At 33.5% G+C, this 12,500-nt stretch overlaps 1 protein-coding gene across 4 annotated transcripts in view; it reads left to right on the top strand.

Annotated features, from left to right (window-relative positions):
• ZCCHC7 (zinc finger CCHC-type containing 7) overlaps positions 1 to 12,500 on the top strand; it is a 256,065-nt gene that overhangs the window by 225,625 nt on the left and 17,940 nt on the right. For all 4 annotated transcript variants that reach the window (XM_058694890.1, XM_058694892.1, XM_058694893.1 and 1 more), the window contains one exon: positions 1,127 to 1,162. In XM_058694890.1, coding sequence (XP_058550873.1) covers positions 1,127 to 1,162 — 36 coding nt within the window. The remainder of the gene's footprint in view (positions 1 to 1,126; positions 1,163 to 12,500) is intronic.

Raw genomic sequence — 12,500 nt, 5'->3', positions numbered from 1 at the left:
TAGCCTGAAAAATAAACGAAAGAGGAATGACAAATCAGGTAAAGAATTGTTCAAGGTATAAGTCAAAGATGATAAAGGTTTAAGAAAGACTCAACTCATTCTAATTTTAGGCATGCATATGTGTGTGTATATACATGCATATGTATGTAGATACACATATTAACACAAAAGTTATAAATTCACGTTTACTTTAAGAATTGTCATTTACTTAGCTTGGTGGTTTAATATATTTAAATTGTTACTGTAACGTAATTATAAAAAATACTTACTGTCATCAGCTGTTCTTTTTCTCAGAAGACAGCAGACCAAGAAAATATAAGAACTTGGTTAGAAAAGTGTTTCCTTAGCAGAGTCATAATTTAAGTATAAGGAAAGAGGATTTATATTTGTGTCCATAAGAAAATGCCTCCTAACTGGTGTTTGTTGTTGCTGCTGCTCTTGCTTGTGGTTGTTTTTGTTTTGTTACCTATTCTTTTACAAAGTTATTGAGGTTTTATTGGTTTTTTAAAGTGATTTGCCTATAAACGTACAGATGGAGGAGACAGCTTTTAAGGGAAAAGGCATGGACTTTAGATTGAGGTTGTTTTTAGTTTAGTTTTGGTGTAATTCTCTCTTTACCCTATTTCATAGGTTAGCAGCCAATGATTAGGTAAAAAGATGGCAACAGACATCAGAAATATGTAACCACAGCAAAGGCTTCTTTAAAGCCGTTGCTATTAAATTCTTTTTTTTTTTTTTTTAATCATACTACCAAGGTTCCAAATGTTCTTTTAAAAGGTGTATTTAGTGATTCTTACTGACTTTGACCACTGCTGTTCATTTATCAGTTTAACTGAGTTATGGCTCTTAATCACATCTTAGTGCCCAAAACTTCTAACCTGAAAAGAAAAAAAGAGAGAGAAAACTTTGTTACTGGCTTTCTGACAATGGCAGGGAGTGTGTTAAACCAGTGTAAAATTCAATTAAACTGTCTAGCCAGGTTTTTGAAGCTGAAATGCAGACCCTTTCTGTTAAGCTTCTTATTTTCCTGTGACCGACACCGGTGGATGCTGGGTTATGCCAAAACCAACAGGCTGTAAAGTACCTTGTTTCATGCTCCCAGCTGATCAATATTTTTATTTTCCAGGCTTGCCCAGAAATCTGGAGGCAGTATCACCTAACGGTGAGTAGAAACACCTTTTTTTTTTATTTTCCCCAAGACCTAGCCTATTTATCCTTCTCTGAACTGCTGACCATAAAATATAGACAAGCATCTTCTACTGGAAGATAATAAACATCCAAGAGTTTTTGCACTGAGAAAGCAATAATATACTTTTTCTCTTCTTCCCTGCCCACTGCTCTGTTCTATATCTTCCTGTTCTGAAAAGAGTTTGTTTTTTATTACTCACATCATTTAATGATTACATCATGATATTTCTCCGTCTTCCTACACTACACTCATGAAATTAAAGGGAAAAAGTATGCTAGGAGCCATAAAAAATAATAGTAATCCAGTGTCTTTAAAGTGTTGTATTATCTACGGTCCCTAAGCATACAGTCCATCATATCTTCCATAATCATTTTTCTGGCTTTATTGAAATTTTTGCACATATTTTTTTTAATGAAGCTAAGAAAAGCTTAGTGTATCTTTTGCATAGAACAATTCAACTGTCATATCCTTAAGCTCCTCTTGACTTATTCAAAGTGTATAAACATCTGCTTAATACCATTCAAGTTATTCAATTCTCTGGTTTCCTTTTATTGTGAATTTAGGCTAAGTAGAAGTAGAAAACATAATTTACTATGGAATCAATTGGCTAGTGCTCAATATTATGAAGTCAGTTTATTTTTAATATTCAGCTTCAATAATTTCAATAATTCACCATAGTAGTCATTTTTTAATATATTAAATGTGTTATACTGCGCAAGATGCGATAATAAAAAGTATTCTTGTAGTTCTGCAGTTGCAACAGTATTATAAAAGCTCTTCCTTAAGGTTTAACATATTAAGAGGGTTTGGTTATAGGAAGACAGTTAGTAAAAATAGAAAGGACGAAGTTTTTACAAAACATGTCTTCTTACTGCTCTCCCCTTGTAGAAATAAAAAGTAAACCAAGCAGTGACTCAGACTACCAATAAGACTGTCACAGGCCCAAGAAGCAATGAGTAATGCTCGATGGTTTGTTTTCATATTGTTATCACTATTCCGTTTACGTAAAGATTCTCAGTAGAAAGCTGTAATTCCTCAACTGTCCTTCAGTCCCAAATTGGGTTTTGTGAGAATATTTAGTGTTATACCAAAATACACACGCGCGCGCACGCACGTATCCCCCTATATATGTTACACATTATGTTCTAGGTGTAACTCTTATGGATACATTGTATTTATAGTTAGATAGCAATTTTTTTATCCTAACATACTATGGTGAAATCCTTATAGCTTAAACTTGATTGAAATCCAGTCACATATTTTTCAAAATGATAGTCACTTTTTGTAATTATATAGCAGTTTTTTTAATCAGTATTTTTATTAAATTATAGCCTAATGGATTTGACACTGTTTCTTTTCCCTTTTCCCCTAAGTTAGAGAATTCCAGTCTTGAAAACTTGACATGTGGGAAGTACTATTTTAAAGCCACTGTTTTCATTACTTGCACCTATATTCTTTAATATAGCTGTCGTAGAAGAATAGAAATTGGTATTTAGTATAACAAATATTTGAAGGTTTGTTTAATAGTGTAGCTTTTGAAAAACATAAATTGTAAAGAGAATAGTTGGGAAAAAATAAATGAAAACAAAATGAATTTCTCTTTTAGAGAGTTACAATATATTCTATTCATAGGTATAACAAAATTATTTTGAAAAATCCATTTTTCTCAATCTGGAATTCTGATTAGTTTTCAAAATAATATTGAAGGTAACTATCACAATTTATAATTATCAAGTTGAAGTTAGTAATTGGTAATTTAGAATTAGTTTACTATGCAAATATACATGCTAAGCTAGTACACTTATAAACATGTATATATCAGTATCAATTTTCATCTAGAGTAAAAGTTAAGCAATTATGTAGATAGGCAAATCCAAATGTGTGTAATTAAGCAGTATTTAATCTTGAATAAAAGCAGGATGCATGGTGAGTTTAGTCATCTTCAGCTCTTACTAGGCGATGGACTGCCATCTATTGACTTATAGTAGCCCTCACATGTGAATGTGGCATCACTCAGCAATGACCAAGTAATGAAGCCTAGGTTAGAATTGCCACTGTACATTCCTTTAAACCACTCTTCCTAAAACTCTGGAAATTTCCGCATTTAATCATTGATCAATTTGTTTTTCTAACCCAAAATGTCCATTTCTTACCCCAGATGAACTGTGCTTTGGGGGGAATAAATTGATTAGTATATCCAGTTTGAAAATGAGAACTTTTCAGTTACTTTTATCTGGTTTTTATCAGTAAGACTAGAAGGACATTTACACAGCCTCAAGTGTAACAACTGTAATTTAAGGTCTATTTGGGAATTGCTCTCTTTCTTTAAAAAAAAAAAAAAAAAGTTTATAGGTTAAACAGAGTGTTATTTCTCAAATACACAACAGTGGTGGTGAAGCTGAATGGTGTAAGTAGACTTGCAAAATGTTCCAAATCATAAATTTCTTAAAACACATTCTAAAAGTAAGACAAAAGTTAAAGAAGAGAAAATGTTCACTATTTTCAGCAATTAAATGAGATGAAATAAAGTTTCCTTAACAACTTGTATCTGAATAGAACAGCTTTTTAGCCAAACTTGACTGGACTTCACTACATTAAAAAAAAAAAAAAAAAAAAAAAATTAAGACCATCATTCTAAAGGGTACATGAGAGTAAAACTCTAATAAAAAGATACTATATAGATAGATAGATGTGTGTGTGAATGTGTGTGCATGCATATTATAACAACTAATTTGGCTATGGCTATAAAATTGCCGTGTAATTTAATGACTTTAGATGATCACTTTGGAGCTCTGCATAGGAAAAAGAAAAATCTATGATTTTATTTAGCAATTAAATAATTTCCCCAATTCGTTTATGTATTTACCTCCTTCAGAAATGTTTATAACGTTTTTTAAATCTTCAATACTGTAGCATTGTTCTTGTATTTTACTTTCTGTTATATTTTCAGGTTTTGGTAAAGCCTGACTTTGAATATTCTTTTTCATGTTTCAGATAACTCATTCTAGATAAAAATTTCCCTCTTTATTCAAGAAGGAAAACCCCTTCCCCCATTCCCTGTCATTTCTAGTTTCATTTATATTAAAAATCCTAGGCCAAAATGGCCACCAACAGAGTTTTACAACCAACAGAGTTTTTAACTAGTAGAGGCTATAATTTGACATGCTTTGGACATTTTGTTAATCTTGTTTTTAATCTACTTACTTTAAAAAAGTAACCAGGAGTTTGCTATCTGGGGGCTGTGTGTGTGTTAAGAATCAAAAAGGACAATGCATCTTTTATGTTTAATTTTGCGCCTGGATTGCTTTGTGTGCATTGTTAAAATGTTACAACCTACCACCTTTTACTTTGACTAAAAGTTTAAATAGGAAGCAAATGTAACCTTTTTGGAAGAACTACCTTTTAAATGGTTTCTTTATATATAGTGTTTCAAATGCCTAGACTTCACTTCAGAAAACGGTAAGGAGTATGGTTTCCTTGCCTTCCTGTGTAGCCTAGGAAAAAGCTTGTGACCAGAGTTTACTAGTAATCGATAATGTCTTACCTGAACCAGTTGAGTGTCAGAGCGTGGACCATAATTAACAATATTGTTTCATCTTACCACTCAGTTTTCTCTCCTTACCTGGAAACATTACTTTAGAAATGTGTTTTCTGGGTTTTCACATTATGGAAATGAGAGTTTTACACTAAACAAGAATGTTACTCTAAAGTAAGTAACCCTAAATATGAACAGATTTAAATTTAACTTTAGAGCGATGTTTTGTAGTCCAAAAGGAAGGAATAATAAAGTGGAATTTGGTTGTGAGGCTATAGTTATCCAAAAGTCTTTATCCTAGAATTGTGATGAAGGTAGGATAGGTAACAGTTTTCTAACTGCCTAAAACTAAAGTGGGTTTTTAAAAATACAAAATTTCCAAAAGTCAGCCTCAAGCCAGAATCTTTTCTTTTTGTGGGGGGGAAAAAAGTCCCTCTTTCTCTCTTAATTGAATACATGTTGGGAGTCCTGCACCTCTTTCTGGGAGCTCTTTGGCTACATGAGCAGAACCGTAACACCCGCAAGAACCCCATCCACAGTAGATACCAAGTGACATGTCTTTTTTCATGTGTGTGTTTAAGAAAATAGAACTGGTTACACGTTGTATTTTAAAGTGTTAGAAGAACTCCATAGAAGAGTGAGAACTAAGCCTCACTCTGTTTTAGAATTATTTAAATCAACTTTTTTTTTTTGTACCATATCTTGAGGCCTGGCATACAGATTATCATAAACTAACACTTTGCAAATTCATTTTGGAAGCTCTTACTTTGCTAGTTCAATTCAGTTTGCCAACTGACTCAAGAACCAGGAGCACCCTTGTTTAAACTGTAGGGGTTCCCCCCTCTGTAGCTGGTGTTGCTATTTCAGTGTTTTGATTGGTTAAGTGTTGCTATTGAGATATTACATCTCTGTCAAATTTTCAGAGATTTAGTTTTCATTAAAAATGTCCTTAATACTGAAATGCTGCTGAGGTGAGTGTAATCATGCTCTGATGATTCAGAAGGAACAGGACTGTTTTGTAGTACCTCGGGGCCGTCTTCTCATTGTAGTACTTACTATAAAATATATCAGACCGCTTTATGTTTCAAGTTACTTGGCATCTGAATAAAAAGAATTTCTGAATGAGCACTGATGACTGTTTTCTAATACTTCATATATGGTGACAGAGAAGATACGTTTGAACTGTGACTAAAATATTTTTCAGTTGGAAAATTTATGTGAATACTTTTATATTTATTTAAGTACTCAACTTGTTCTCTAAAGAATTTAGTGTCAACATTTAGCTAGCAATTTTTTTACTTCAATCTTACCATGTTTAGAATTTACTATAAATGTAATTACTACACTTACAGAGTAGGTCACCTGAGTTTTATTTTTAAGTCTTTATTTCAGTGTCATGCTGGACCACATTTTTCTAGAACTTATCATTGGAAGCAATTGGAAAATGCAATTTCAAAGCAAATGAAACCTGGAATTATCAATTTCAATAAATGAGATTCATTTAAAAATAAATACAATTTGCTAAATCATCAAAAAGCAATTTTCTAAAGCTTCTGTAAAAGGAAGAAGGAAAAAGTGAACACTGTGAATTACAAATGCACATGTTATTTTTCCTCTCACAGTGTTATCCTCAGAAATTTAGAGATTGTATGTACATAAACTTATTTATAAATGGGAATAGAATAAAATTTAGATTTAGATATTAAATTTATTTGTATTTATTGAAGCACGTAGGAAAACCTTCATACTTTCTTCTTTTCTAAGAAATACTGAGGTGTCATCCCCTTCAGAGAAAATTTCCAACTTATTTTATCAATGTTTTAATGCAAACATTAATTTGTTTTAAATGAGAAATCAATATGGCGTATTTCGAGTATGTTTTTTTTCCTGTGTTAATATTTTTATTATCAAGTGTTTTATAACATTAGTTCTGTTGTAAATATAAGTATTTCAGGTAATCAGGCAATGAAAAGTATGCAGCATTCACACAATTTTTAAAAGATTCATTATATAAATGTTTTGGCCTAGATGCAGCTGTGTTTTTGCCATCTTCTAAATATCTGAAGATATGTCCAAATAACCCCTCATCATTTCTGCTCATTTTCTTGGTAGCACATGTTGTTCAGTAATGAACTGATTGAAACTGAAGCTCTACTATAACAACTAACTTTTCTCATTTGACAGTCCCTGTGCCTTTTTGTCTGCCTTTAGTAGCTGGGGGCAAAGACCATTCATTATATTTAGGACTTACATATTTACAGTATGGGCTTCAAGTGTTACTTCTGTTTTAAAAATTTAAGGGAATACTCATTACGGTCTTCCTTTTCTTTTCTGTTAGCAAATGTTTCTCCTGAGGATGATAAAAAGATATAAATTACATTTGAACTTTTTACTACCCTTTTCTCTCTTCCCTAGGTATGTTCACCTTTTTGATACTTAAATTGATACTTAAATTCTGTAGTGATTAAATTCTATTTGTAAGTATTTATATTTTTAATATATATAACATTTTTAAAGCCTATTCTTCTTGAGGAACACATACATTATTCATTTAATCCCAAATAAAACTGTTGTTGTTTTTCACTCACAACTCTACACTTTTAAAGAGTGTTTTTCACTCACAATTCTACACTTTTAAATAGTTATAACAAAAATGAATATAAACAGGTAGCCTGAAAATTTTCAAACTGCAGTTTAATACTGTATAGTATCTGACTATAAAGTAAGTTGTAGTTTAAAAATCTGGAATGTTAAATGATGCCTATTGGTCACGTTAACCATACATAAAGAGAGTAGAAGTAGTATGTAGAATACTTTTAGTATATTTAAGTGATTCTTTTTCATGTGTATTTTGAACAGGTGATTCATGTCATTCCTTAAGTAAATATATTCCAACTGATTGAGTTTATCATAATCTTCTCTGGACATTCCAGTGCAAGAATAAAAGTAGATAAAGCATACTGGACCAATAATATTTGTATTAAACTTTCCTTCTAGTAGTCATGCATGTAAATGACATGGTAGATTACAGTAATTCCTAACAGGTCTTAAGTATTTAGGAATCACTTAGTTACTCACAGTCATGATCAACCATAACCTTTAAGGGTTTTGGTCAATCATTTGAATAATCTTCACGAAAAGACTCCTGAAAGAATCCCTTGACTTGTTGATATGAATAGTCTCTCTGAACTAGTGTTGTATTTTCTGTTACAGTATAAACTGTATTAGTAATCTTAAATTGAATTAAGTTTAAGATTTTAAAAGCAAAATCTCTTAAATGACTAAAAGTCAATGAACTATTGATAAAATCAGTCAGATTTTAGACTTGAAATTCATTTGCCATTTGATCTCCACATACAAGAAAGTCATGGGAGTTATGTTTTTGTACATTTGTAATTTTTTTTCAACTATTTTGAACTCAGCAATGGTCATTTAGGGCCAACGTCCTTAGTGTTTTGGAAATACCAAAAATATTATATGAAGAAAAATGCCACATGTTTAGAGACCATTTGATCAAAAAATTTTTTAGTATCTTTGGAATTAATATAAGCCTTTGCCTTAATTGATATACCAGTATACTGGTAGATCACATTTCAAATAGGAGTTTTTCCATGGGAATGTTCAGAAATCCCTGCTAGCTTTGTAAAAAGAATTCATGTGTGTGTGTCAAATGGTAATAAAGCTACCAAATTATTTTTTTTATTTTTTTAATTTATTTTTGAGAGGACACAAGTGGGGGAGGAGCAGAGAGAGAGAGAGAAAGAGAGAGACAGAATCTGAAGCAGGCTCTAGGCTCTGAGCTGTCAGCACAGAGCCCCATGCGGGGCTCAAACCCATGAACTGTGAGATCATGACCTGAGCCGAAGTCAGATGCTCAAGTGACTGAGCCACCAAGGCATCCCTTCTTTTTCTTTTTTTTTAGTTTACTTATTTATTTTGAGAGAGAGAGAGAGCATGTGTGAGTGAGAGAGGGGCAGAGTGAGGGGGAGAGAGAATCCCAAGTACGTTCTGCACTACGGCCCGATGCAGGGTTCAAGCCCATGAACCATGAAATCATGACATAAGCCAAAATCAAGAGTTGGAGGCTTAACCAACTGAACCACCCAGGCACCCCAGCTACCACATTAGTTTCATTCCTTTTTTCAAAAGTCATATGAAATCAAATCTATTATATGGATTATGAGGTCATCTTTATAACTCTGTAATATACCCATCTCTATAAATGCCGATTTTATATAAATACTGTTCTTTACATGTATTTGTGGATTACCCCCACATTTCTTTTCACTTAGGGGAACTAAATTTTGGATCATTAATTAACTTTGTTCATACAGTAAAATCTCAAATTTATCTTTCTTGGATCTCTCCCATTTCCTTTATTTATAACTATACCACATTTCCTCCTTGTTTACTAAAGTCCTTAAGAAACATGCAGTAAAATTGATTTGGAGTGGCAAACTCATAAGGAGGAAATTACTAGGGAATGTTTATTACAGAGAAAAGAATGCCAGCTTCGAGATCAGACATTGGCTCAAATTCTGTCTCTTTAATTTACTAGTCAAACCTAGTTAAAATATTTGGCTTCTAAGATCCTTGGTTTTTTCATCTGAAAAATGGGAATGGTGCCTTCTTGTTGTAAGTATGTAATGAGTCAAGACGTGTAAAGTACTTGGCACAATACTTAGCGCATAGCCCATATTCAGCACTGTGTGAGCTCCAATAAAGCAAACCCATAGACACCTCGCACCTGTAGAGATGACCTCTGGGCTAATAGCCCAAACTCAGACTATTGTAATGTCTTTTGAGAAGACTATTGTTTACCTAAAATGAGGAGATTCATAATGACCTCTTTACTTTCTGTCTCCTAAAAATGTTTCCTTTTTATAATTACGGAAGTTAAAATACTTACAAGCACTGTCTTTTGTTAACAAAATTATTTACCTCACTTTTCATTTTCTAATTATTTATCCTCGTCCTTTCTAGAAATGTAGGTAATGTTTAAGTATAACAAACTTTTTTTTTTTAATTCGATTTGCTCAAAAAAATCATTATAAAGACATTTAAGAAGTAGGTCACAAAAAATATTTAGGCTACTTCTTCTCCTAATGAAAATGACTATATAAAATTTGTGCCATGTAAAGAAATACTGATTTTGAAAAATATATGATCTAATTATATACATTAGTAAACATTCAGTTCTTAAATGGTAACTTCAGTGTCATCTGAATATAGTCATCTATCATAAGCAAATGAAATTATATAAATCTTTTGCTTTATATATATATATATATTGATTTTAATATGAAATCAAGTAATTCCCACTCACATGTAAACCAATTCTATAGGGGTAGAGGATTTATGTTAATCAGGTGAAAATAGCATATCAGTTTTTTTGTACTTCAGATAAAACTGCTTCATGCCTTCACATGACTGATGCCAGAAACGAGCCTGATTTCACAGCAAGACGTGGAGGTGTAAGAGCTCCATCACTTCTACACTGTTTTTATCCTCACATAGGTTCAGCAAAAAAGACAACACAAAATTAAGCATCTTCTCAATGCCTGTGATTTGTATTCTTGCAAAGAGCGTTCCTATTCCCTGTTGTTCTTTATTTTAAAGACAAGCAGGAGCTAAGATAGGGCATATTGTAAAAGCAAAAAAAGCATTACTTTCCCCCTCTTTAGACAGGTCCTTCCAGCTGTGGAGTTCTCTGCCTTTGTGACTGTCGGTTAAGAGTATTGCACATGAATAAGCGGGTTTGGATGGGGAGGGGGAATGCTGTGTGTTGTGAGTCATGTGAAGTTATGGTAAAAATGAAAATACTGGTGTTTATTTGAATCCTCTGTGTTGTAGCTAATAAACATAATAGAGCTACAGTTCTATTATTCTACAGTTTTCCGGTGATGGTTTATATACCATTATATGCAAAATATATAAGCAAATTTGAATATGTTAAGTAGTTCGTATGGTTGGAAGATATATACTAATGTGGTTTCTATGTTTTATAGTCTACCCCAATAAACCTTCAGATGAAGTATCCATGGATTCACACATGTATGTGTTCTTTTCTGTCCCTTCCCCCACATCCTGTCTTCACACCCTCCTCATCCCTCCACCCTACTTCAAAGCTTGTGGTCCCTTTTCCATCCGCGTACTAAAAGGTTCTTTGTAAACCAGGCCATTTGTCCATCATTGTTTGGGGTCCAAACAGTGGTAAGATACCCTGTCACCGATCCCGCGTGCTATGAATGGCAGCTCCTCTCCGGACAATTGGCGGAGGGGCCGAGAAATATTCCTGAGAGGATTATTTAACCTTTCAATTTAGAGGGCACAAAGCCTGGCTGATTAATGAACTTTCTGATGGGCGCCGATAAGCGGATCTATTTCTTTATTTCCCCTAAAAGTGATTCCTTCTCCTGTCCATATTACTATAATCTTAAACCTAAAATGTGGCAAATAGATTAAAAAACAGCACTAAAGAGTTTATCTGGCTGGCAAACTGAAGGAGCGAAATTAAAATTGGTAATGACAGCAGTGGCTCAGCCTCATATGTGGTTTTTAAATGCACTGTGTATTTTGAAGAGACTTATTCTCCAGCGCGCCTGGTAATGACTGCTTTTGGTGCACAGTCTGGGGCTGGCTCCTGTTATCCCCACCCTCCCCCCCCCCCCCCCCCAAAAATGAGTTGTGTTATCTGGATGGCTGCAGACACATCCGCGGCCCCCGCTCTCACTGCACGGGCAGACAAGGTCGATAGCATTACAAGGTATTTGTGGCAGCGCTTGTTTCAGTTTTCAGAGCTGCCAGTTTCCAGGCGGATTTGAATTACAAAAGAAGAAGCTGGCATGAAAATTGAAAGGTTTTATCGGCTGGTCTGAAGCCTCATAGCACATTGCTTATTTATGCAGTCCATTTGCACCAGGAAATATAAAAAGGAAATACATTTTTAAAATAAGGCCATAAAGACCCAGATATGTTTAAGATGGCAAATAAAATATAGATACCTATAATATCTTTCCAGGAAACGATTTTCACTTAATGTTGCACATTACTTCAGAAGAGCATTTATGTTGCTGTCATAAATTTGCGCGTTCGTGTCACTGTGTAGGTAGTCCCTGGGGATTAAGAAGGAAGCCTTTGCTAACTTACTTTAAAATTAAAATAGACGGAGGGATAGCCCTGCAGTTTGAGAGCTACATTGGAAATATTTAAATAGGGTGGTAAATTAAACTTAAACTAACATTTTTGCATTCCATGTAAAATTAGCTATGGCCCAGTGAATAAATGCCACTACCTTTGGAGAAAATTGGGATGCTTTTTAAGCCATGAAGATTTGGAGCATTCAGGGAGTGAATTACTGTGATCCTTTCTGTCTTGCATATGCTCATTGTTCTCTGCTTACTGAGGTTTTCTTTTTTTGTTGTTGTTGTTTTTTTTTTCGGGGGGGGGGTAGGAGGGAATATAGGGTGGGATCTCATTTACAAAAAGAAAAGTGATAAATAAGTTCAATAGCTTCTTTTTATGAAACCTGTGCTTCATTTATTTTAGTCTTCATATATATCGCCTTTTAGACTTTTGCCTAATGCTTAATGTTGTGAATATATACCATCTTTTCAGTATTGAGAGTTACCAACAATTTACCTCTCTTTGTATTCCTTTAGTATAGTCTCAACTTAGTGAAAAAGATACACTCAGGCAATCCCTTACACTCTTGGTTACATAAAATGAAGATACACGTATACAAACACACAGTACTGAAAGGCCCTTGAATAATCA

The sequence above is a fragment of the Neofelis nebulosa genome, chromosome 12 (genome assembly GCF_028018385.1).
Source record: "Neofelis nebulosa isolate mNeoNeb1 chromosome 12, mNeoNeb1.pri, whole genome shotgun sequence".
In the NCBI taxonomy this organism is placed as follows: domain Eukaryota; kingdom Metazoa; phylum Chordata; class Mammalia; order Carnivora; family Felidae; genus Neofelis; species Neofelis nebulosa.
This window is presented reverse-complemented; position numbering and strand designations above follow the sequence as displayed.